Source organism: Plectropomus leopardus, chromosome 5 (assembly GCF_026936395.1).
Source record: "Plectropomus leopardus strain MGB_pleo_1.0 chromosome 5, ASM2693639v1, whole genome shotgun sequence".
NCBI lineage: Eukaryota > Metazoa > Chordata > Actinopteri > Perciformes > Serranidae > Plectropomus > Plectropomus leopardus.
Genome location: NC_142180.1, coordinates 15072543 through 15099508, shown reverse-complemented (window position 1 = coordinate 15099508; position 26966 = coordinate 15072543). Strand labels below are relative to the sequence as shown.

Below are 26966 nucleotides of genomic sequence, written 5' to 3'. Positions count from 1 at the left end.
GTAGCTTAATCCATAATAAATCATTCATTATTTATTTATTTTTATTTTGTATTAGTGATCTGAATCTACAAAGAATATAAAGCTTTAAAATAAATATATGGAGTAAAAAGCACAATATTTGTCTCAAGAATTTAGCAGGTAATAGTTTGAATTAGTATAAGATGAAATACTTCAGTAGTACATGCACATCAGAACTGTACTTGAAGTTCTTGTGTAAATCAACAAACACTACAGTGTTTATCAAAGATGTGACAGGAAGGAAAAAAGTGCAGTAAAGTTAAAAAGGAGGGCCTCTGGTCAAAGGTTGTGTGTTAAGTCCCTTGAGCAAAGGAGTTAACACACAGCTGCTACCAGACTGTGTTTCACCTGATAACCAGATGTTCAGCTGTTTCTGACAAAAAAAAGGTCAAACTCAGGAAACCACTCCAGCCAAATAAAGGTTGAAATATTTATTAATTTTTTCCCCCCGTAACCGTGTAGGGGTCACAGGGGTGCTGGAGGCTTTCCCAGCAGACACTGGGCGAGAGGCGGGGCACACCCTGAACAGGTCGCTAGACTGTCACACGGCTGACACATAGAGACAGACAACCATTCACACCTACAAAGTTGAAACAAAATGTGTGAAAATGTCACTGAAAAGTTAACCAATTAAAGTTTAAACATTACAAAAAAATAATATAAAAGACAGAAGACGTAACTTGAAAGCTCTCAATAATTTACTTTGATACATTTTTAAATCGGCAGTTTATATAATCATTGTCAAAGGCAAACAGTTAGAAAATTTAAGACACAAGATACAACATTTCCCATAAATTCAGGACAATCATAATCAAATCCTCCATATACGCCACATGGAAATGAGCTTTTGTGAGCTCAAGTCTAAATACAAATCCGACACATTTCTCCGAACAGAGCTGCATCTTTAGCTGAGTCAGTGAATTCCCTGCTACAGTTTCTTTTGAATCTCTAAATATTCATCACAAATAGAAATACAACATATAAAAAGAGTAATCTATGTATAAAAAAACCATCAGATACTGCTGAGTCAGATCAAATCTGTACTTCATTCACACCGTTATACAAATCAAACTTCTAATTCAGCGTTCGGGGCTCAGAGGTTTGTGATCTATTGCAACGCAGACAACATGTTGGCTAAGGTTGAAACATATACACATTATTGTTGTGGTCAAAAAAACAGTCACAAAGGGTTTTAATAGCTTCCTCTGCTGCTGGCTGTCTGCACTGTTACAGAGTTACAGCTCTGACGTTAAACAGAAACAGTGTTCTGATATGATGATGCTGATGATGCAGTCAAAGCATTGTGCATACATCAACTCAACAATACTGAAAGATATGTTAAAATGCTGTTTTTTTGGAATATGCTAATTTATTAGAGCTTAGCTTCACTTGTCCGGATACGAAACATTGAAAATGGCATAGTTTTGGTGATAAATAAATGCCCAACATTTATTTGTAACAATGAAAAAAATCTATTCAAATCTTCTAGCAGAGACAGTCTGCTATCCTGAAATTTGTGCAGAAAATACCACATGGAATTTAATCATCCATTATGTCTGGGACTTTCAGTCAGTCATTGTCATAATAAGGATTTGAATTATTACAGGTGCTATAGTATAGCACATAGCTACATGTTAAAAGGATATCTTCAAATGTTCAAATGTTCAAATGGTACTAAACACACTGTGGTGTGATGGGGTGAATTTCTGTTGACATATTTCCATGATGCATCTCAATACAAGTCTAAGTTTGTGATTTATTGCTGAGCTTCAGCTATTGCTACATTTCCCTGGATTCTGGGAAGCAACACATTTACTTTCACTTCTGTCTTTAACATTCTTCCTGTTAGGCTTCACAACTCAGTCACTCACAACACACCCTTTTCTGTTTAACACTGGAGGCGGCTAGTTCAATTTCATAACTAGGGCGAGCGCTGTCAAGCTTCTTCTAATGCACTGTGCAAAAAAATAATATTCTGGCACACCTCTTAGAGGAAGAACGTAATCAATGGCCAAAATACTGAATGTACATTTTTGATCAAGAATCACTCTGTTTTCAGTGCCATTTTGTGTGTACCATTAAACACTGTGCTCATTTAAACACCTCGCTTCTATAAGGGGTGAGGTTTGAAATCTACCGTTATGTACAATAGAAAAATCGAGCTACAAAACACCCACTGACACACAGACAGACGTTTCGCAGCTTGAGCAGCATGTCGCAGTTCGACATTAAACCTCAAGTAGGCGAATAAATTAGGCTAATTTACCCTCCAGTTAGTGTCCATGAGGTTCAGGCTCTGCTGCTGTGCAGGGCAGCGTAGTACAGAGTCATCCTGGAGCATGTTTCATACCAGCCCATCAAGTGTTATCTTTTCTACAATGAAACGGTCAGTGAGGCAGTTTACACTTTCTTATTGGTCCACAAAAGTCAATTGTAGTACTTTTGCAGCTTGAGAACTTGACTATTTCCCCCCTCAACCTCATGGCTATATGGTACCATTTAAGCCTTTTGCCCCGCCTATCCCATCATCACCACCCTTAACTTAAAGGCACAGCTACATCTGCTCCGCTGTGTGTTAAGGAGCTGTCATCTGAAGAATAGACCTTCAGGATCCTTTAGTGGAGCTCCTTTTTCCTCTGCCCTTCAGCTCGACAGCTGATATAACCGCACTCAGACTTGAGTTTTCTGCATTGTGTCACATCATCACCTCTCCAGCATTCAGCTGGATCATTTCAGATAAACTGGCTCTATTTGGCTCAGCATCAGGTTCAGCATGTACGACTGGCTCAGATGATAAGGACCCCAGTGCACGGCCAGACGTGATATCGTGCGTTATCCCCTGGAAGCTTAAATGTTAAGTCATTTCTTGGCCTTGCTGTCTGGCCTCTCGACTGAGGTCTGCCTCGCCGTTGCAGGTCGGACCTTGGTGGGGTCAGATGTAGCCTTGGTGTTGTCACATTGGGCTTTGGCAGTTTCTGGACGTGCTTTGGAGTCTTTCTTTGGCGGTGGAGGGGCGGCCGGCTCCCAGAGGATGAACTCGTGCAGGAGTGTGTTGACAGCGTCGGGACACTCCATCATGATCATGTGACTGCCGTCCTCCAGGACCTTCAGAAAGGCCATTAGTAGGATCTGACAGAGAGTTAAGAGCAAAAAGTTAGATACAATTTCGAACAAATCACTGACACTTTGTTTTGTGACAAGGAACTGTCCTGCTCCCAGACCTCTGAATCATGGCCCACATCCACAACTTTTTCAGTGATTAAAAATATAAATATAAAATCGTATTGCAGACATTTTAAAACCTAAAGTGCCGATTACTGAATTTCAAACTTTTTAAGAAACAGTGGATCCCCTCTTCTCATAAAATAGGACCTTTAAAAATATATGTATTTTATTATTTTATAGACCCATTACAATCACACAACAGACCACTAGGGGTCCTCGGACCCCAGTTGAGAAAAAGCCTTCACCACAGTCCCTAGAGCTCAGGTAGTTGTAGGTTGTTGCAATGTTTAATCCATTAACTACAACTTTGCCATACTTAACACAACTGTTGACCATTGATATCCTAAGCTCACCTTAAACCTACATAACATTTTGATCAATGGGTGGCTGCAGAAACAAGCTGCAAAAACAACACTGACCTACAGTATCACCATATACAGTTTATGTGACAACCTTCTCAGCACACGTTTGCTTTTTTCCACACACACAACACACAGATGTGTTTCATTGTTCTCCTTTTAGCTCAGTTTTGGTCTCCACAAACTGCTGCAGGAAATATATGGCTTTTCAGCACTACATGCTCCACAATGTTCACAAGCTAGTAGCTTATTTTGTCTGTGTGCTGCTTGGCGCCTTGCAGGGAGCGTGCAATGGATCACAGCTGAAAACAGCTGCCCTCTTCATCTGAATCCAACATGGAAGAGAGCAGAGACAGTGATCCACAACAGGCCATAGAACCATTTCACTGTTTAAATTTACACATAGTTCTCATTATGATCCATTATTAATTGTTAATAATTTTTTAATGCATTTTCTTAATTGAAAAAGAACATATATATTCTGGGAGGTATTCCAAAGTTTGTGAAAAGATCAAATTAATTTAACTATCCAAAAATGTAAATGTCTTTGTTCCATTTAATAATTAATTCTCATGATGCGGACAAAATGACTCATTTTGAACGTCTGGTTCTCTCAGTTCACTCTAGCTAAACTTTTGGCTCACAGTATGACAGCAGTGTATTTAGTAGGGTCAGTTTCCCAGTTTGAATCCTGGAGTTTGGAGGTCAAAGAGGCCCACTCACCTCGGCCATGCGCTGGTCTTCTTCGACAGGGACGAACTTGTCGTGCATGCCGTGAACTAGCAGGATGGGCACTGTGAGTTCAGCATGGTAGACCTCGTCTCCCTCAGGCCAGTACTGTCCACTCATCATGGCTCGCAGCACAAAGGATGACACGTTGAAGGCATTGTTGTCTTTCAGCAGCTGCTTCTCCTTGGCGCCCTGTCGAGCAAAGCCAGCCCTGAAGGGGGCAGAGCAGAAGAGATTTACCTGAATTACAAATGGCTTAAAAACTCAAAACCGGGATTGTGAAGACAAATCACACTCAACCGTAGCCAGCAACATAAACGTTTGGTTATCTCAGTTGGACCAGTTCTTATTTGTTTGATTACCGCTGTGAGGTTTGTTTAGCAGGTTAAAGATCTCCTTCACATATTTCACTTTGACATAGAGAACAGAGTGATCTAGGGATAACGTTTTTCTGTTGGCCAAACCAGAAGCTAATGTTACCCTGGTTCTCTCATCAAAAAAGCCTATGGGACTTTTTCCATTGGATTCTGGATCACTGCAGAAAATAAGCTCTGTGGTAAACAAACGTCTCATTAAGCCACTTATTAGCAACCACCTTTTTAAGACACATAAACGCTTCAAAGTTTGCTAGTGGGGTGTTCATTTTATGCCACAGACCTTATTTCAGGGTTCTAAACAAAAGCCCATTCAAAAAACCTAATGACTGAGATGAGGGAACCAGAGGTGCTGAAATGCTAATTAAATTCTGGGTGTTAGAACTCATTAATGTGGTTCGCTATACTACAGCATGTTTATGATGCTCACTGTTCATTTTTGTACTCCAAATAAAATGATTTATCTCCATTACCTGTAAATAAATGTTAATCCATGAGAGCTACCTGCTGCAGCTTTAAGTTACATTAAACTATATTTCATAACACCCTAGAACAACCTATTATGCAATATTCTGATAAGACTCTGCACAAAAAATTGCAAAGGAGGGCGATTATATGATTTTAGGGAAATCAATGGTAAAATTGTTAATGTCGCTGTTGTAATGTTGTCTGTCTTACTTGAGAAAGCTCCAGGCGAGCAGTGGGGAGAGGCAGTGGAGCACACAGGTGGGCAGATTGAAGATGGAGCAGAGGCTGGGCTCCAGAGCTGTGGGACCTCCTCCATTGATCATCACCATCTTGTGGATCTGATCCGGATACTCATGGGCCAAGAAGGTACAGAACGACACACTAGGAGAACAGAAAAGACAGCTAATTACAGGCAGTGTTGGGAAGTAACAAGTTACATGAAGGAAATTACAATAAAATGTAAATGTAATCAGTTACGGAAAAAAAATGTAATTAAATGGCAGTTACTAATCAGAAATGTTACTACAAAGGGGTTACACACTAGAACTTTCACTCTGTTGCTTTGCATCTTTTTGGCATGTAAGAATGCATTCTTTTGGCAGAGCCTATGTTCAGATATTATCCTGCTTTATTGTCCAGTTTGAAACATTTGTTAGAAAGTTACTAGAAAAGTAACAAGTTACATTAGTTTAATGAGGTAATTAAAATAGTTACGTTACCTGTTAAGTTTTTAACAGGGTAACTAGTAATCTGTGACCTCTTGCATTTCAAAAGTTACCTTCATCAATGATCACAGGACAGGCTTGAGGAATCTGTGTAACCATGCTGTTTGTTTTGTGGTTGTTGACTTTAGTTACAATGTTCACATCATGAAAAGTGTTTGGGGACTGACAATTCTGGTATTTCAGCATGCAGGTTTTTGGAGAATATAAAATAAAAGCACTGTAACACTATGTTTAATAGATGTAAAGTCGACTAGTTCAGGTAAGTAACACATCTGTCAATTAAGTTGATCACATTAATCAAATTTTTTTCAGTCTATATGATGTCAGACATAGTACAAATACACATCAACAAAGAAGTAACTTCTCAAAATTCCTTGATTTATGTGACCAACAGAAAACCTCAAGCAACTGTAGCTTTTGGAAAACTGATCACTGTGGCTACTAGTTGCACCTATGAGACGATGGTCAATTCTAAAACGAAAGAAATTTGTTACATATCACCATCTGTCTAAACATTAGCCACCATAAGATATTGTACATATCACACCAAGTGCAGCTATAAAGGCAAAACTTCTAAATGAGTTAAAATGAGCAATGTTGCATCTCATTGTGTATCAGTCCAAATTTTCATTTGGAAAAGAGGGAGATTGTGTTATTTCTTCTTTTAAATCTTAAATAGTCTCCCTTTATGTCAATATATATTTAAACAATCATAAGCAACTGAAAAGGCAGCAAATGACCTTGAGAAGTTTTTGACACTTTGATAATTAAATTACCCAAATGATTAATTGATTTAATCAATAATCAAACTGAAAACTGCAATAAACTATGTCAATCTTAAGTTCACTGATACTGTACGTGATGTAATCACATGATATGTAACTGACAAACGCTGACATGCTCACACTGCTTGTCTGGGCCTCCCTCTTGTTCTTGTTAGTTATGAGGGTGGGGGGTTGATTAAGCTTGCCTATAGGGTGCTGCATGTGCTAGATCCGGCACTGCATAGATACATATGTAGTTAGGTGGCTTTTGCTTTCACACTTTTTTCCACTTATAATCCTCCTCTCTTTCAATATAGCTGTGTGTTACATGAAAGCTGAGATCTTATATTTACCCATAAGAATGTCCTATGAGAATATTCCTCTTGCGTGCATATCTCTTGAAGATAAGTCTCATGTCCTCTGCCAGGGCGTAGAAAGTGTACGCAGCAGCTATCTGTGGTGCTGAGCTGGCTCCGTGACCTGCCAGGTCCGGAGCGATCACCTCATAGCCCAGCCTGGAAAAGAAATCCAACTGACTTCCCCATATGTCCAGTGAGCCTCCCACTCCATGGATGAAGAACAGAGCCACATCTGCATGTGTCCCTTTGCAGGCTGTTATCTTCCTCTCACAGTCGATCACCACTGTGCGCTTGGGCCTCCGCCTGCGCTTTCTTGGTTGCTGCGACTGGTCAGTCTGTCCAGGAGCAGGTGCCTCTCCTCCTGCTCCTGTCTCAGCTGTCCCATCTTTTACAGCGGTGACAGAGTCAGACCTGGGCTCAGGGATGCTGACGGGCGGTGAGGAGTTACCACAGTCTGTCAGTTCAACCTCTACACTGATGTTTGGCTCTGTCTCCCCATTCTGGCAGTTTTTCAGCTCTGCGCTCGCCCTGTCACCCAAGTTCTCAATGAATAGCTGTCCATTACGGTATACTGTGATCTTTCGCTTGCAGCTGACGCTCCCACCTGGTCCAGTGGGTTCCTCCACCACCGGCCGGTCAGGGATAATATGTCGAACCCGCAGAACTCGGCCTGGTTTTACCTCCACAAACTCGTAGCCGTCAGCTGGTTCTGAGGTTTCTACAGGAACCACGATGTTTGCCGACTTTGAGGTCAGGCAGCAGAGAAGACCCTCCATAAAGCTGGTCAGCATGGCTGCCAGTCTGTAGGGAATACGTTCATACACATGTAAATCAGCACACATGCAAACATGAATAAGTAAGGTCACAGGCACATAAATTCTAAAAGGAACCACAAGCAAGTACTTCACTTATATAGACTATAAGGTCAGTAAAAACCACTAAAAAATATCTTTAAGTGAAGTAAAACAATCTAGATGAGCTATATAAATCAACTGTATTTCTATTAATTATTAAGCCTAAATCAGATCTAAATACATCAACACCCTCATTCACTGGTAAAGTGAATTTTTGTATCTTGGAGACCCACTAACAGATATACTGTATCTAAGATCTCTTATCAATGACCAGTATTGGCATATCACAAAAATATCAAAATGTATTGCGGCTACCCTTGTGATCTTTGCATGCATTATATCAAAACGAATTGAAGTTGAAGCACATTTAGACTAAAGACGACTAAAGACAATACAGAGAACAATCAAGTTGCAGTGACTGTTTACATATATGTCTGACTCATATATAGCCATAACAGATGACAGTACTTCAAGTATGTATGTTGTTGCAAGAAGCTACAAATACTTTAACATGGATGCTTCACAAACATCTTCAACCCGGCAGCAAAGAAGATCTATACAATCAGCACAGTTTCAAGTTGGACAACAAAGATAAGGGGCATCAATTCAGTATCTGACCAAATGTCTCCCCTTCTTTTCCTGAGGTATGACATGAAAAGTGTTTTTGCAGAACATTTTGATGTCACAGTGAAGTTAACCTTTGACCCTTTGGATATAAAATGTCATCATTTCAACCTACTCAATATTTTTTTGTGAATTTGTGACATAATTACCATATGTATCCTTGAGTTGTGGCCAAAACCGTTTTTTGAGGTCACAGTGACCTTCACCAAAATCTACACAGTTCATCCTAGAGTCCTAGAGGACATTTGTACCAAATTTGAAGAAATTCTCTCAAGGTGTTCTTGAGCTATCACATTCACGATAATGAGACAGATACAAGGTCACAGTGACTGTGACCTTTGATGACCAAAATCTAATCAGTTCATCCCTGAGTTCAATTGGACATTTGTGCCAAATTTGAAGCTATTACCTCAAGGCACTCTTGAGATAAGGTGCTCACAAGAATGAGACAGAGAACCCAGCTGAAGCATAAAAATTAGTGATACGTGAAATTTTAAAATATCGGCAATATGTATCAGAACTCGTGTTAATCAATATGCAGCTTAGCCGATGATGGAATCTTTCCAGAGGAAGAGAAGTTGATATTGTACTTACCTTTGTTGTAATTCCTTGATAACACAACCAGTGAGATTTTTAAATTGGGTCAAGTTGGGACAAGTTTTACATTATACTACAGTATTTACACTTATTTTAATAAGAAGACCACAAAATACATTGTTGCCACAATGTTCTCACTCCCAAATATCAGTGTAAGCATCTGCTCCATAATTTTCACTCTATTGTCATGTGCCATTTTTAACATGTTTTCTTATTTATCTTCAGAAATCTTTACATCTCTACCCCAACGGAGCACCTGGAAACCTTAAATGCACCATTCAAAGAGGTAAACAAGCTCCTCTGCCTTTACAATCTGTCGTCTAATTACCACTGAAACCCTTGAGACTTTCTGTCAGACGTAACTGAACAGCATCCTCCCTCAGTGCAGACTTTCAGGGTATTAATAGCCGGGACCAGTTATAGCTCCCTGAGTTAAAGCTGTCCACCATGTGATCACTCTGCACCGATGTATACTGCCATACTGCCTGTCAAAACCACAAAAACACCAACAGTGGCACTTTTTTATTAAGTGTTTCAAGGAGAGAAGGGTTAGATTTCTTTGGTGTAGAAACATTTAAACGCATGTACACACACATTCAAATGATCAAAGTCACTGCAGTCTTCACATGTTATGATAATGCAGAGAAATAGTAAATATGCACATTAAAAGTTAAGTATTTAATAAGTACTCCATATTGCAACAACTTACAATAACAAATTGGCTTCTTCATGATGAGCTCCAAACGTTTCAACGAAGCTTGAACAATTTACTATCAGCAATAAATATTCAAAAAAATAGATGAGACTCTGTATAATGCATGCCCCATACACACTACAGATACAGTATACAGTGCATGTTAGTTTTATCAACCATTGCAACAGCACAGCAGCCGAGCAGGGTCTGCAAGTCTCTCCTCTGGTGGCATTATCCTATCGCCCTGTTGCTCCCCTCCCTGCTAGAGAGGATTATACTCTCTGTCTGTCTAAGTCCAAACAACACAATCTGTTTATCTCCTCTCTTGGTGAAAACAGTGACACTGTGTGGCAACACTATTACCTTCTGTGTGATTTGTTGCATCTTTTTCTGCTCTTGCAACTCATCAGTGACCGCTTTCATCTGGGGATTATGGACACAATGCAATACAGCATTCCTGCTTCGCTGGCTATTCCCGTGCCCTTTCTGCTTATACTTGCACATCCTTTATCCCAACTGCAGTTCTGTACAGTGCTGTGAGCAGACTGAGTGGAGGAGACTGAGCAGGCCGTTATTAGAGGGACACATTTGTCTCTAATATTTTTTTTTCACATCAAAGAGCATCCATTATCCAGGCACAATATGTGTCCTGGATAATGGATTTTTGTTTTTTTTAATGCTGCTCTTTTACTGACAGCTTTTGACTTAGTGTCTATTTAAATAAAACATTTATACTAGAATAGACATAGGCTATCTTTTACTGTTATGGACTAAACAAATCCAAAAACCTTTCCCACCATTAAAACATAAAAACTCCCATTCATTCACCAAGCCCCCTTTTGAAAGTTGCAGATTCCCCTCATCTACATTAGATATTGGACCTCAACTTTAAGAGCATTTTTTTTTCATCACAGTCTCCCCTTCTCATTGTTATCTAGCCTATGTGATGTACATTATTTGATGGGCAGAGCATAGATGGTACTGGTTTTCATAAGGAAAAACTAGCACAAGCACCTGTGAGAAAACATCAGTGACTGAAAAATAACTGAGCAAAAGACTCTTCAATATAGCAGCAAAATCTGTCCGATTTGTCCATTAACCCTTTGAAACCTGGATTGACATCCCTTTTCTTGAGCTGCATTTAGACACCTTTCACAAGTATTTAAACCTTTTAGGCCTGAGCAGATTGGTTGGTTCAAAAGTTGAAAAAGGATAGTTATACACACATCGCATAGGTGCAAGGCTATAAAAAACAACTTTCATGAGGGCAAAAAGGGTACGCCTGCACACTTACTCCATGCCACACAAGTCTGTTGAAGACAACGTTTTGATCCTGCCTGGATCTTCGTCAGGTCAAATGTTTGAAAAGATGTTTGAAAAGTTGTTCAAACATTGTCTTCAACAAACTTGTGTGGTATGGAGTAAGTGTGCAGGCGTTACCTTGAATTCTTTCAAAAACATGGGAGGAAAAGGCAACCAGCAACTTGGCAAGAAATTAGTGAGAAATAAGAGGATTTAGAAATTTATTTTTAAAAAGTAAGAGGAAAATTTCCAGAGAACAACTTTTATACAAATAATAACTAGATATTTTAAATTATTTTACAGAATTATTATGATTTTACAAAGTTTTATTTATTCTCTTCTTTGTTTTTTACTTTCACATTTCTTGTTTTTGTCTTTGATTTTAAACTAATTACCAGGAAATTTTCTAGTACTTTTATCTAATTTCTTGCTAATTTCTGAGTAATTACCTCTAAAGTTGCTCATTTTTTGAAATAAATTAAGCCAATTTGCCCAGGTTTTGAAAGGTAAATTGATGCTATGAGAAAAGAGCATGGTAAACATGTATGATTCACTTCTCATGTGTAGTGCATATCATAATTTGTTTAGTTTGGTGGAATTCACATACTTTAAACATATCTGTGATAGTAGTGATCACAAAGCACATTATATCTGGTACAGCATTAGGGACTCCCTCGAAAGAAGGGCACTGTCACTTTGCTCTTTATAAGCAAAGTTACAATCACACCTGAGCGTGCCTGCCCAGTCATACCTCTTTCTACTGTTGGTCACCAGAGCAGTCAGATGTTATCCGCTTTATAAAACGGCAACTCATGACAGTAAGGAGTGAAATTCAAGAGCCACTATTTTACCTGCGTCCAGTTTATCAAGCTGACCACCTCACAGTCACAATAGTGTTCCCTAATGGATGGAACAGACTGTTATATTATGGTGGGGAAAGCACTTTATTACAGTATGTCCCAGTGTTGTGTCTTATTAGTGTTTGTGCATGATTTCTTGTGCTTGATCCATTTGGACATATTGCATGATGAAGCACTGCAGTGTGTTCCTCTTGTGGTCACTACTGTAGGTGGCCTCTGTTGACTGCAGGAGGGTGTTATATAACGATTTACGCAGGTCAGACACACACAGTGGGGACTGGTGCCAAGAAAACAGCAGAGACTGTCATAGGGATTAAAAACAACTACAGTAGGTTCACCCCATGAATTCTGATCCTTAAAGCTTTCCATCATGGGCCACAATTTCATCAATAAATAGTGATTATTTTTTTTTATCTTTAGTATATATCTTTCTTATGTACTTATGTAATTTATGTCTGCAAGACAAATGATCAAAGTAAAACTAAAGAGAAACTCAGTAATAATGTTCAGAAAATTAGAATAAATTAAAAAATAAACATAGTTTGAGTCATTTGTGTATGTTTTCCCTTTTCCAAGTCGGACAGTTAAAACACTATTGCCCTTAGAGCAAGAACATCTCTTTCTCATATTGATTGAGCGGGTCATGATTTTACACCAGTTTGAGCAACAAGAAAAATAACTGGTCACACAATAGATACCATGAAGGCGTCATTGCATAGCTTTTGCGGGTGTTAGTGTAATAAAAATGTTTACAGGGTGTTTAGTGAAGCTAATGGTTCCCATCTATTCACTAATAAAAACAGAGCGTTTTGAGTAGGCCAAATATGCAGCAAATAAGGCGTGTGTTAGAGCGTTTTTTCCCCTTTTAGCCAACTCTATCGATAAATAAAATGTATTAGAAGAATTTTATGACACTAATTTAGCCGTTTTTCTCGGTTAACTGCAACGCCACTTGAAATGCAGCGCCCTCTCTCTGGTGTGATGGATTTATATAAAGTATGAGCTAATATAACAAAATACAGACCAAGTAAAAAGAGAAGTGGGTGATATGAAAAAACAAATGCTTACCTTTATTTTCCCAAAAACTCCGCGTGAAATATGATCAGATTAATGTGGTTTTCTTTTGAAGCATCGAAGAAGTAGGAGAGCTGTAATCTGTTGCAGTCAATCCAATAATCTAATTTATTTGGATTGTGTTGTCCTGTAGGTAGCCTCCACATGGCGGACAGTATTAGCCTACTGACAGCATATTTCTCCGTATTGCTCACAGGTAAATCCAATACATGTGCGTCTTCCAGCACTCCACTAACATTTCCATGGTGAAATATTGGTGACGGCGCTTTGGAGGCGCGCCGGAGCTGCGCGGCAGGATAGCCGACTGTTTTTAATCCATCAACTGTCAGTGCGACTGAACCACTGAAACCTTCTGCTTCACTTTGTGGATGTGAGGAGCTGCCCCCTGCCGCGTGACGTGAGACAACCAGCGGATACATTCCTGAATAAAAACAACAAAAATCACAGTATAAAAATGTAAATCTAACTTTTATGGTTTAACAGTTGTCTAATTTATTCATTTTATTTCATTTTTTATTGAAAGCAACTTTTGCCTTATCCAAAATAATCTTTCTCTATGTTCACTAATACCAATAGACCGAAGGACTATTCGTTATTTTAAGGTATATATAAATATAAATATTTAAATATGCATTATAAATTTCCTCTGATTTTACTTTGCAACTAAGATGCTTAGGGGAAATGCAATAGAGTAAAAGTAAACATTTTATTTAGGAAATGTAGTGGAGGAAAAGTGAAAGAAACTCACACAAAATACTTAAGTGGTGTGACAAAGTATTATTACTTAACACCACTAGTCAATATTACACATACATAAACAGATCATTTGTGCTACTATCTTCTAACATGGTTTTAAAGCTATTGTTATCCACTTTCAGATGGTTGTTTACACCCCCCCCCCCCCTCCCCCAGGAAGATCAGTTTTTTTTTTTGGACCTCCGTATTTCTAAAACCCTGCATCCGGCCCTGTCCCAGTCCACCCCTGCTTGTGAGCAGTGTTGTGTTGAGAAAGTTACTTGTAACTAGTTACAGTATTTAAATTACAAAATAAATATAATTGTGATCAGTTACAGTTACTGAGATAATATATGTAATTCAATTATAGTTACTAATCAAAATTTTGGTGATTACAAAGGGGTTAGGCTACATAGCCTGTTTAAAAATATATATATTTTCAGTAAAAAGTTTAAATGTTAACTAACATTCATTCTGTTGTTTTGCATCTTTTTGCCATGCCCGCTTTTGGCATATTTTTGGACAATGCCAGGCAGCATAGCCGTTGAGACAAATTTGAGTGCAGCATTTATGCACTTATGTCTTTTTAGCTGTATTGCCGTGTTTAATACATTTGTTAGAAAAGTAATCAAAAAGTGATTTTAATAAGTTGCATTATCTTGATAGAGTAATTTAAAAAGTTACAAAACATATTACATTTTAACAGGGTAACTATCTGTAACCTATTACATTTCCGAGTAACCTTTTCAACACTGTTTGTGAGAGTGGAGGGGTGATGAAAAAAAACATAAAATAAAATTTTAAGCACTGTGGAGGAACTTTTTTTAAAAATTTGTCTTAGGGGAGGGAAATTCAACTTTATATGGTTGTATTTATTCTAAATACCCCCATAACCTCAAAACCTGCAAGATCACAGCATTTATCATGGCTGGAAAATGTGAAATATTGTTATTTATGGTAAATGGAGGGTTCCAATCACTCAGGGAGGCTTCAGGGAAAATATTTATTAGCTCTGGAGAGGGTCATGACAAAAAACAAAAAATAAAAAAAGGGAGTCACACCCCAGCCCCTTCCCTACTCTAATAGGTCTAAATAAAGCTATTCAAATAATGGCAGAATCCTATCAGATGGTTGTTTACATATTTCAAGTTTGTAAACTGATTAACTGTTCCACCAGTTATTTTTATTGGCTTTCACTCATGTAATGTCTAGATGTGTAATAGGCTACCTAAATGGGATGTAGGCCTGACACTTAAAGTTGTTTCACAGATGATCTCCATCAGCGCCACAACCAACCTGAGGAAATCGAGTTAGCAACTGCAAGCCACTTATTTCCTTTAGATTTGCTTGGCTTGTTAAATATGTTAAGTCTGGTTAAATCTGTTATACCAAATACTTATTCATTTTCATTATTTTAATACTTTAAAAAGTAGGCTGTTGACATTTGACTGTTCATTCATTTTGGCACTATTCTGAATTTCAAAATGTCCCCAAGTTACCATTGAAAAATATTCCACAATAGCAAAGAATATTTCCTCCATCTTATCAATATCCAGCTCTCCAGCACCATAAGGAGCTGATGCTGTGGCTGTTTCCATGGCTGTTGTTGCTAGGTAACTAAGGAGTCCAAGAGGCAGGTGCCAGTGAGGTGTGAGGAGGACCACACAAATCAAGACCCAGCAAACCCACTGAGCTAATTATAATGTAGGTCTCCCTCAGCTGTTGCAAACAAGGGCTGATGCAAAGATATACTATATCTCTTCATATGCTGATGGACAAAAAGCAGGATACATTCATAGTGATATAATACTATAGTATTGTGTTTCAAGAGATGCTAAAAAGCACACACCTGGGCACCAAAAAACATCAAAGAAGTATAGATTCACTCCGTTAGAAAGGACCAAAGCATTATTGCAGCTTTAACCACGTTAAAGTAGACCAAAAGCTTGAAACTGCAAGAATGTCTCTCAATACTTTTTTTTTTAAACAGACTTCAACTCTGTTTTTTTAATAACCTGGTACTGACTGAGATTATATTTCATTCAGCTGTATCTTTTATAGGTATATTTTATAAATAAACTAAAAGTGGATAATAGGAGAGTTAACTGCCCCATGGGTGTCACTGTCCACAGATAAAGATCAGCACATATAGGAACACATGTACTTAAATTATGGATGTATTAAGGAGGACCATGGAGATGTTATTTGTGTGAACACATCAGCAATCCGTGTGTTAGGCTAATATATAATCTGTAAATGTAAAACACCTTCTAAACACACACACACACACACACACACACACACACACACAATTTTAACTGACAAAACTATTTTGCAAATATAAAATGCTCTAATAAATACACTACAAATTACGCAACTAAAAAAAGTATCTATGAATCGATTTGATCAATTTACAAATTTCTCATTTATAGCTTTTGAACAGATATTTGTGAATCAAGTTTTATTTGTAAATATAAGTTCTGTGTTTGTGGAATTGCATTTTATGCACAGTGATTCTTTTCTTTACTTTTCTTTCATTTTTTCCCATTTTTTTGCGTATATGCTGCTCTGTTTTATATTTGAAAAATATTTTTGTGAATTCAAAAATCTCTTTTTGTATTTGTAGAAGGTGTTTTATATTTGCAGGTTACACATTTACACAGGGACTGACAAACTACTCACAGTGGTAATACTGACACAAATCTATCTCTGTAGAGAACTACATACTCTGTTGGGTGAATGTCTGGTGATGTTTTTGATAATGAAGCTCATCATGTGGGAAAGCAGGATTTCCCAGTCAATGTTTTAGGGAGGGGCTTAACGCTTTTGTGTTTATTGATTGGCTGTTATGTCAAGCTACGACCACGTGGGAGCAACAGTAGGCCAATAGGCGCTTTGGGGGCGTGGCTAAGAAAGCATCGCTATCATCCAACCATCATGCTAGCTGAAGAAGTCCAGTGCAACTAGCCTTGCTAAATCATGCAATGATATGTTGGGTTATTTTACCCGTGTGTTGTATTATTTTTTTATGGACACTGGGGTCTAGAATGGAATCAACAACTGGTGTGTGAAGGTCGTTGTTTTTTTTTGCCAGGAGGACTCAAAAGGACAGGCGTCTCGGTTGACTAACGCTAGCCTGTTAGCTAGCACGGCTAACCGTAGCATACTCACACTGCCTGCCATCACGACCAGCACAAGCCAAGTCCACGAGTCGGCGTTTCAACGTTGGAAATTACTATCATCATGGAGAAGGTACTTATTTCACATACGCCATGCTAGCGTTAGCTTAAGCTGCTCTACAGTCCTCAGAGGGCATGTGGTAATACCGAGCTAGTAACAGATAGCTGTTAGCCACCCCTGCTTCCCCTGTTGGCATTCATTCACCGAGGCCAAGCCGGCTGTTTTGTGCTCTGGAGCTCTGACTTGCTAATTTGAAACCACTTGCTGTACACTATCAGATATCATCACCTTCAGTTGGGAGGTTGCTGGGGACATTGCAGGGAGAGGAGGCCCGTTAGCGTGCACGGGCTGCAAAAATGAGGGAACGCCCAGCACTGACTCAGTGACTGATGGCCTGATCTACTGTCATTTACAAGGACTCCTCAGCTGTGTTTTCGACCCTCTCTGCACATCTAACATCTGTACTAGAAGACCCTTGACACACACTGATGCCAATCAAAAATTTGGACTGTAATGAAATGCCACAGGTGAACGACTGGACTGCTAAAAGTAGAATATTTGTGGGCAGATAGACAGATGACTTGCAGTGCTCAGGGTCAGATTAAATGCAAGATGAAAGACATTCACTAAACCAGAGCTGTAGGGTATAATCATCACCTCACCTTCTTCCCACAGGCTGATTTCTTGAAAGGACTTCCTGTCTACAATAAGAGTAACTTCAGCAGGTTCCATGCAGACTCTGTTTGTAAAGCGTCTGTAAGTAGCCTATTATATTATCTATGTTGTCACTATTATTTCTAATCACAATTTAATATGGATAAGTTGCATAACAGTTTAAAATATTTGCTCTAACATGGTCAAAATTCTTGGGTTGTTCCTTAACTAAAATAAATACACAACTCTCATTTTCTAACCTTTTCTGTCCATCATTACAGAATCGGAGGCCCTCTGTGTACCTTCCAACACGAGAATACCCATCTGAACAGAGTAAGCAACAAACTCACAGCATAGTCAAAACTCTGGGCGAAACACAAAGATGAGGGAGTAGAAGCGATGCTGGGTCTTTGAAATGGACATTAATAGGTGGTCTTTGGATAATTCAGGTGTACTGTGTTTATTCCATCTTGTGAAGGTCCCATTGCATGGGTGAAGTATACTCTCAATCCAAAAATGTAAAATGCATGTCTCAAAAACAAGCCAAGGCACACTGTAAGGTTTGTTCAAAAATTAAAATGTCTTATGGGAGAAACATCTTTGAACAAACAGAAACAAGCAGCTTTGAACGTAACTTTTCAGTAATGTGCTGACTGTGTTTGCTCTACAGTTATTGTAACAGAGAAAACCAACATCCTTTTGCGTTATCTCCATCAGCAGTGGGACAAAAAGGTGAGTGTGTGCAGTTCTTTGGAGTTAATTTCAGCAATTTGGCATCACTTATTGACTGTCTGAGTCTTTGTTAGATCTTGCTTAATCATGAGCCTCATAATATTTGGTAGCTTGATTATTATTATTATTATTATTAAAAAGACACTGTTTGATTTTACTGACTTTGGTGTAATCCTTTATGTCACACAGAATGCAGCAAAGAAAAGGGAACAGGAGCAAGGTGAGGGTGACAGTCCGGCACCCCCAAGGAAGATCGCTAGGACAGATAGCCAAGAGATGAACGAGGACTCATAAGTTTGTGTATATTTGTGTGTGTGTTTGAGAGAGTGTGAATGAATGTGTGTGTGTTTGCATATACAGGGTATAGCCAGTATAAACTAACAAAACTGAGGATAATCCAACCTGAATAAATACTTCTGGTCATTCTGCATTATGGCAGAATGACCAGAAATGACTTCTAAAACTTGGAAATGAGTTGGCATTTTTGCCCTCCCTGCTCCCTCATCTTGAAGTCAATGAGTCTATTGAAATTTTTTTGATTCACACACACTTAAAGGTACACTGTGCAGGTTTTTCAATTACTGTTTGCAAACATGCTCACCACCAAAAGTGAAAGTAAAAGCCAGATTCGCTTAAGTTTATCATTTCACCTCACTATTTGCACTTTTTCAGCACTCTGTCTCTTGGATGCTCGTTGCTAATGTTATTACTCCTGGTTGTCACCTTTTTATAAAGCCCCGACCTCACCTGAGCGCCATTGGGGGTTCATACCCATAAATATCCCAAACAAAAAAAATAAGAGGAAAAATAGAGGCAGAGGGCAGAGGCTCTGCAGAAAAATACACCGTCACACATTTCTAATAGGCCAAAAGCGATGATTGAGATGGATCACTTTTGTGTGAGTCTTTACACTGTTAAATCCCTCATAATATATCTTAAAAATTAAAAAAATTCATGTTTTGCTCTCTGACATAAAATACATCAGTAATTTCCCACTTTGAATTTTCATGCTTTTGTCTAAAAAAAATCATTATTAACAAGTGGCTAAATGTGATAGAAGTTGGCGACTTTGAACATCCTTGCGCAGCACACACCTTTTACAGCCTCATTATGATTGTGATGTTGAAGTCATGCGACTGTGGTGTACTTTGTTTGTAGTCTAATATTAGTGTTTTACATTTGCTGATTGCAATTACGCTCCAAATGTCCGAAGATTATCTTGCTAAACAAGTTATGCAAGTGTCATAAACTTTTGTTTTTGTCGCAGTATTTTCTGAAAAGTACTTGATTTTTATCGAGGGAACCACAGCGACGTAAACGTTTGGGCTGGCATACAGAAAAACTTCATCCCTGCAACACTCAATTTTGTTACTCTTATATATGTTGCCTATTCCCTGTGTAGGTTAGCAACCGTGGATATGTATGCATGCTGAGGTGTGAGTGTGTGTTGTACTGTGTGTGTGCAGTGAATGAATAGTTGAAAAAGTGTAGATTTAAGATCAGAGGGACTTGACACATAAAGTCAGACACTACCCTTAAAAACAGTCTCATAAACTGGTACATGACTTGTGTAGCCTTCTTCTGCCACCCAGAGAGTCTGTCCTGATATGTGCAAAGATACATTTTTGTTACTGTTTTAACTTTATTATAACTATTATTTTTTATGTATGGCAATGAGCTTCCTGCCAGCCACAGTGCCCACCCTCTCAGTTTCACTGCCCACTCTGCAACCACATGGGGGCATTGCGACATTTCTCCACACTGTTTGAATCAAGAGAATCAAGTCTGCACTGTGAAGAACAGCACAACGTAGAGGCAACTCTTCCAGAATCCCCCGTAGATGTGTATTTATGGTGAATATGCATATCTCCATTCTATTCTGGGACTTGTGCTTTTAGGATAAATGTGGTGTTGGTGTTTCTGAGAAATATTTTTTGCATCTAGCACCACCTGCTGGCTGATCCAGGCTTGTAAGAATGAGTAAGGTTTAGCTGATCTTTATCAAAGGATGTACAAGACAAAAAGAACAAAAAACATGACCTTAAATATGGAGATTTTGATGTTGGATTTTCAGGTGCACAACAGGGTAACAGCACAGATAGTGAAGAAAAAAATGTAATGTCTGGAAAAGGGAAAAAAAAAATAAATTATGATATGTGTAAATAATTGCCAGTACCACAATTAGTTCATCCAATGGAGTATCTTTGTGTCTGCCTTTTTGTAAAATAATACTTACCCATGGATACGATAGAAAATGACCCTTGGGACAGTAAAGAAAGAGCCCTGGTGCCCAGTGGATGTTGCCTTGCATGTTGATGTTTTCACAGCTGGGTGTTATGTTCCTGGCCCATTAATACAACGTAAGGGGTGTTGGGGTTATGGTGTTATCTTGTGTGACTGGAAGGTTTTAGCCTAGAGGCCTTACAACCCGTCATCATGGTTCGGACCCTTTCGCTCCCCCAGGTCAGGGCCCGGGCAGCTGTACTGTTCTCCCTGTCTTTGTGACAGTGCTGAATGGTTTGTGTCTGAGAGCTGGCTTAGATGAACACGGGGGTTTAAAGCGGTGTTATAATTTCAGCCATAGAATGCACAATAAGCATGCACAGCAAAGTGCAGTTGCCATCCTGCCTTGTTCCTGAGATTCAGTTTGTATTGGTGTCATATACTGTACAACACTGATTAAAGCTTTTTTCTTCTTTTTTAATATCACTGCCCAGCAGTCACGTCAAACCCTCCAGCCCCTCTTGTCTTTTTTTTTTCAGTCAATGCTGCAATGTTGGTTGACAGTGTGGTCAGTCATCTTTTGACCCACAGTGTAAATACTGTCTGTTTCTGAAGTGTAATACCACATTATACTTCTGCTCGGATAGACTGTTGTACAACACCCTAAGCCTTGCCCCATCTCATGTGTGTTAGATCAAATGTTCTTTTTAGCTTTGCAGAAATAAAACTGGATTAAAAATGTTTTTTTGTCATGTGGTACTTTTGATAGATGATTTTGTGTCCTTGTGTTAAAGGAACAGTGTGAGATTTAAGGGGGATTTAGTGGCATCTAGTGGACCGCAGATTGCAGCCAGCTTAAATGTCTCCCAGTTACAATTTCTTCAGGGTTCTTTGTCCAGGAGGTTCTTTGTTCAGGAATGATTTACTGGGGTCCCTTCGTTTCCAAAACAAACAAGCCTGGTGATTAAAACCCATAGAAACACTGAATAAGCAGTTTTCTATTAAAAATCACTGTTTCTCCTATGCTGTTTGGCACATCATATACTGGCAGTTTCAGCACTTGCTAATGTGTGTTCCCCTTTTTTCTTTGATTACTTAATATATGCTCACCTTACTTTTGACGGTGAGGATGTATTTACCAGTAACTGACTTATCAGCAGAGGTCTCCTCCTCCTCCATTAAACAAATGTAAACAGTGATTTAAATCGGTAAAAACACTGAATGAAACAGTTTCATGCTAAAAAATCTGTTTTTCATATGCACACATTTCAGGGGGGAGTTAACTGTGATGACTGATGCAAAAGATGAATGGCCCCATCTGGAGACACGGTCTGTTTTATCCATTCTGGGCTACTGTAGAAACATGGCGGTGCTCTATGGTTATGTCCATGGACAAGGACCCACTCCCTGTGTAAATATTAACGGCTCACTCTAAAGGAAAACAAAACACGATTGTCATTTTCAGGTGATTACAAACCAAAGAAAATTTTATATCCCATTTTATATCCCATTTACAATCAGTACTTTCCTCTAAATCTTACACATTGATTTTGACCCCTAGTATTGAAATCAGTATTAGTGAGAAAGTGCAGTTGTGAATTAGCAGGAAAAAGATTATCAGAACACATCAAATGCATTTGAAATAGTTTTATTAACTATTTTTCAGGTCTTACAAAAATATGACAAAATAAATTAAAAGAAATAAATAATCCCATTTCCCAGTATTTCTCTTTAAAAGATCTTTTTTTTGTACAGTGGTACATTGGAAGAGCATATGATGTTCAGTAAGTGAGGCTTCCATGAGGATGTCTTATCTTAAACTCTTAAAGTTAGAGTCGGGTTTCAATGTAGCTGTGGTGAGAACCTCACCTGTTCACATCCACCTTTAAAAATCCAAAAGAAGACAGTACATTTACTAAACTTAGTCCTCTCATACTGGTTTCACATTAGAGTGTCTAGATAAGCCCAAATCCTTTAAAGAACCGCTGTTGCTTTATTAGTGAATTACAGACGGCTGATGAGCTGTCTGAGCTGCTGTCCTTACACAAGGGACGCCTGTGCTTGGCGTGGTGCTGTCTGGGTGATGAAGCTTTCCATGATATCTGTTAGTTTACTTCAACCAGTGCTTATTTAAAAACCTCCATATTAACAATGTGCTGAATTTGACGCTGCTGCTAAGAGTGCAAGGATAAAACATGTTGGTTAATGCTATCCATTTCTATCAAATGAACTGTGAGTTTTCCCTGAATAAGGAGGAACTACATACATGGAGGCATGCCCTAAACTGTTGCTCTTATCTCTGCCTTCTAATCTTTGAAACTGGTTTCTCATTTTCTACAGAAGCTTTCAAATGACAATATGAGGACTCTATTGCATCATGGTGTCACTCATCCCTGAAATCCAAATGCTGCAAGGATTTGATGAGACTGAGCTCAGCTACACTTACCATCCTGATCTCTATCATGTGTCCTGCTAACAATGACCGCCCTGTGATACACAAAGACACCAAAGATATTAAATTCCCCTCAGCCCTGCACTTCTCATTTTACATTTATAATGAACAATGACTTCCAAATACATAAAAAAGGACAGACTGTAGGTTGACAGTCAAACAAAACCGTGACCACACAATTTGATGTCCTGTCCATACCCTTATTGCGTTTAATGTCAGAAAGTTATTTTGCCGGAAGTACATTTTTGTGTTTTCTTTAGTAATGTGACTGAAAGGAGGAAATATTGTGAGATTCTCACAATTTGACACATGAAAGCAGCAACCAAATATATTAAAAAAAAAAATCCTGTTTGAAGCTCAATGTCATCGTCACCCCTAGAATAGACAGATTCTGTCAACACAAAGCGAAAGATGGATGACATTATTGTTATTTTAATTGTGCGTCAGGGGAGATTCCTAACATTAAATGTGAGACGGGAAAGAGCTGACATTGAAAACTGAGCTAACACAAAGGAAAGATACATAGAGTCTTGCAGGGGATAATGCAGTAGGATGGGTGCTGCAGGTGGAGGAGTAAGTATAGTGATACATGTAAGCTTCCTACAACTCTGTTATTGCCAAAATCCTTGCCAGGGGTGATGATGTGAAAATGCATAGTTAATGCTTCTGTCTCTCAACCTTCAGCGTGATGGCTCTGAACTTTCAATCATTACTTGTGAACATGAGCCATGATGTCACTGGGTGTAAAGTCCAGGGCTGCTGCAAGACAATGACCGAAGCCTGATTTTTTAGGGGGGATGTTTTGAATGAATGTTTGTCTGCTTCTTTTAATACCCAACTGAGCTTTATTCTATTAAAATATTCTCAGTTCTGAAACAGCAAATGTACCCATATAACTCAGAGCATTCCCCTCAGGACTCTCAGTGTCATCTGGTGGATCATGGTCCAAAAGTGGATAGTGGGTCAATTCTGAATGGACCACAAGTGACACGTGAACTTTGTGTGTTTTGAAGTGCAGTGAATTTCTGGCACAGTGCTATTATTTTGAAGTGCCGATTCTATTTATTCTTGCAATATGTTTTATTTCTTTGTGTTCTAAGCCAACGTGTTGTTTGCATTTTGTGAAATAAAATTGAATATGTGGTAATTCATGGCCCTTATACTTATGACAAAGGAGAAATCTGTACCCCATGACTGGACCACTGAGAAACCACTAACCGAGAACATGTTTTACAATTCACCGTCTACAGAGTAGCTCCAGACTTTCTACCCAGTGACATCACAAGGTTGAGTTTAGTACTCTTGTTTCACGTTTACTAATGTTTTTGGACTGTCTTAGATCATGAGAACATTATGGGTGAATTTTGAAAATGGGCATAGTTCCTCTGTAAGGATCCGTCAGACCAAGCTGTTCAAAAACACATTTTTCTGTGCAAAGTATCTCTGGCGCCACCTTCTGTAGACCCCAAAGAAGTATAATGGTATATGATGGGCTTGTTTACAAGAGTAGCATAATGTATACCCTAAACAGCGCTGATATAGATAACTAACAGAACAAACAGTACTTAAATTTTGAGTTAACAGTTTAATCCAAAAAATACCAATTTGGTTAAAAAAAGGAAATCCCCATCATGAGCACTGCAGTAACGCAATGCAGTAAATGGTGCATATAAAAAGATATGGAGCTCAACACAAATAAGAGCAACTATTGTTAAAAGAAAATCTGAATATTTAGGAAATCTCATGTTTACTGAGTGCAGGGGCAGGTGAGTAGATGGCATGTACTGTGTAAGACAACCCAGCTTTTGCATAATGTCATGAGGCAGGCTGGTGTCGCTCCTCTCTCCTGCAGAGGGAGATATGTTTCTATGGAGGGCGTCAGGGTTTTAGTGCAAATGTTACTTCTTTAACTCTATACTTGTTTGCCAAGTCTGGTTAGAGTGTGTGGAATGAAGCACCATCTGTGTTTACATGGCGCTCTACGGGCTTGGATGGAGAACAGCACATGATAGCCTCCCATGCTCCATTTTCTCCAAATCACCTTTATCTACTTGTTTTTTTTGCTTTTTCTTGTCTCTCTTCCACTTGCTCCCTCGGGGAAAATACTGGTACGTGACAGCTCGACTCACTAAGCTCTTTTACTTCCTTTTTTTCCAACCAAATCTGCTACTGTCACAGGATGGGAAGAAGTGTTCAAAGCTCAGACGTCACCTCTGCTTTGAAAATAAAGCTGGTGATACATCAGGGATGCTGATTAATCGAGGGGGGTTTTGTGTGATGATTGATAATTAAAACACTGATTGATATTGCTTTTCCATTTTTCCCACTTCAGTATAAAAGTGAAGGGCCCAAGAATTCCTCACAGTTAAAAATGAGACAATATCTAATGATCACTTGTGTTGTGACAGCTAAAAACACTCTCGGAAGTTATTTGATGTACAACCTGTGATCCTTTCATACCACTGTATACATTTTTTTTTTTAAAGTCTTTTTCCTCCATGACAGGCTGTTCTGTCCTAGTCGGAGGCCAACAAGATGCTTACAATTTATGACTAGAAGAAATCAAGAAACACAGCTCTCTGCTTTAAAGGCTTAAAAATATTAGAAACGCAGCTCATGCATTTCTTTATGTATTGCAGACAAGGAAGGATTTGTATGTGTGTGTGTGTGTGTGTGTGTGTGTGTGTGTGTGTGTAAGGGTGTGTGTTTTTATTCATGATAAGAGGGCTTACGTCTTTCTTATAAAGCCTGTTTTTTGTCTCTCAGCAAAAAAGCAAACCAAAACAACAGTCACCTCTCATCAGTTTCTCCTCTCTCTGCTTCAAGTACTTCTACACACAGCCTGTGATAGCACAGAAGGTAGGTCAGGCCTCTCCCCACAGTAAGCACATCGCTTCTTCGGTTGAGATGTAACCAACAGCAAGTTTCTCTATGGAGCTACTAGACTTTAGAGCCGGCCGGGTCCAAGTCTGTTGCATGTCCGTTCTCTGAGCCTTCCCCTCCAGGCGAGGGGATCTCGTCTGGAACGCCGTTCAGGTCAGACCTGGATGGTTGTCTATCTGACGTCTGTGATGAGGATCCTTCCCCGGGTCTGGGCAGCGGAGCCCCGTTCACACATGTCCCCCCCTCAGATTTCCCAAAGTTAAAGAGTTTCCCAGGGTTGAAGGCTTTGCTGGGTGACTGAGAACGCTCCTGAGAGCTGCTACCTGATGATGAAGATGATGATGATGCTGTCGCTGTGGCATTAGTGGCTGTGGAGGCAGCCGCAGAGGCCGCAGCACCTTCCTTCTTATTCTCAGGTGACTTGAGGAATTTGAAGCTCAGAAACCCGGGCAACTTGGGCTCACTTCCAGTGGGCGACTGAGGGGAGCGGGCACCGCTCGAGGAGAACTTGCTCTGCAGCGGGATGATCTGTTTGAGCTTCATCACGTTGTTGTTGGCCAGCAGAGAGCTGGGCCTCTTGGGTTTGTCCGACCCGCTGCCCCCTCCTCCTCCTCCACTCCCGGGACGTGATTTGCTGCTGTGACTTTTGTCGTGGTGGTGATCCCCAGAAGAGTCGCCCTTGCTGTCATCCCGCTCCCTTTCCCTGCGGGCCATGTGCTCCACCTGCCTCTGCCTCTCCTCCTCCTCCCTCTTCCTCCTCTGCAGCTGCTGGTAATGCTGCTGCGCCTGCCGCTCATGCTTCTGCAGAGGAAGGGAAACATTTGCACAATGTATTTACTAGAATCAGCTAACCATTCCAATACTGCAGTGTTACCCATCGAACAAATTCCTGACTAAGAACACTGCATTGGTTCTGCAGCCTAATCTCATTTCTATGCTCTACAAATTGTGTTTCTCAAAAGTATCACCTCTCAAATATCATCAGGAGTTTAAAAGAAGCTATTTAGCCCCAAGAAGAAAGCTGCAGTGTAGCAGTACAGCTTTTTTTTTGCAGCAGAAAGTTCAGCTTCTCTGATGGCTA

The 26966-nt window shown here is 39.4% G+C and overlaps 3 protein-coding genes across 6 annotated transcripts in view; 1 reads left to right on the top strand and 2 right to left on the bottom strand.

The window, feature by feature from the left end:
• Positions 1–698: 698 nt before the first annotated feature.
• On the bottom strand, positions 699–13376 carry abhd8b (abhydrolase domain containing 8b). 2 transcript variants are annotated; one of them, XM_088077582.1, is made up of 5 exons: positions 13021–13376; positions 7016–7822; positions 5384–5554; positions 4326–4542; positions 699–3147 (listed from the first exon to the last, which is right to left on the bottom strand). In XM_088077582.1, exons 2-5 carry the CDS (start codon positions 7810–7812, stop codon positions 2878–2880), a joined length of 1455 nt encoding a protein of 484 aa, XP_087933708.1. In that variant the 5' UTR covers positions 7813–7822; positions 13021–13376; the 3' UTR covers positions 699–2877. The 2 variants fall into 2 exon arrangements, with proteins under 2 accessions (XP_087933708.1, XP_087933709.1); XM_088077583.1 differs by lacking the exon at positions 13021–13376 and adding an exon at positions 9806–10422.
• A 3286-nt stretch (positions 13377–16662) lies between these two features.
• Positions 16663–21291, top strand: dda1 (DET1 and DDB1 associated 1). The gene is made up of 5 exons (XM_042484030.2): positions 16663–17013; positions 17617–17697; positions 17877–17928; positions 18266–18327; positions 18517–21291. Exons 1-5 carry the CDS (start codon positions 17005–17007, stop codon positions 18619–18621), a joined length of 309 nt encoding a protein of 102 aa, XP_042339964.1. The 5' UTR covers positions 16663–17004; the 3' UTR covers positions 18622–21291.
• An 891-nt stretch (positions 21292–22182) lies between these two features.
• Positions 22183–26966, bottom strand: part of ano8b (anoctamin 8b) — a 52484-nt gene continuing 47700 nt past the window's right edge. For all 3 annotated transcript variants that reach the window (XM_042483988.2, XM_088077579.1, XM_042483990.2), the window contains one exon: positions 22183–26686. In XM_042483988.2, coding sequence (XP_042339922.1) covers positions 25943–26686 — 744 coding nt within the window. In that variant the 3' untranslated portion in view covers positions 22183–25942. The remainder of the gene's footprint in view (positions 26687–26966) is intronic.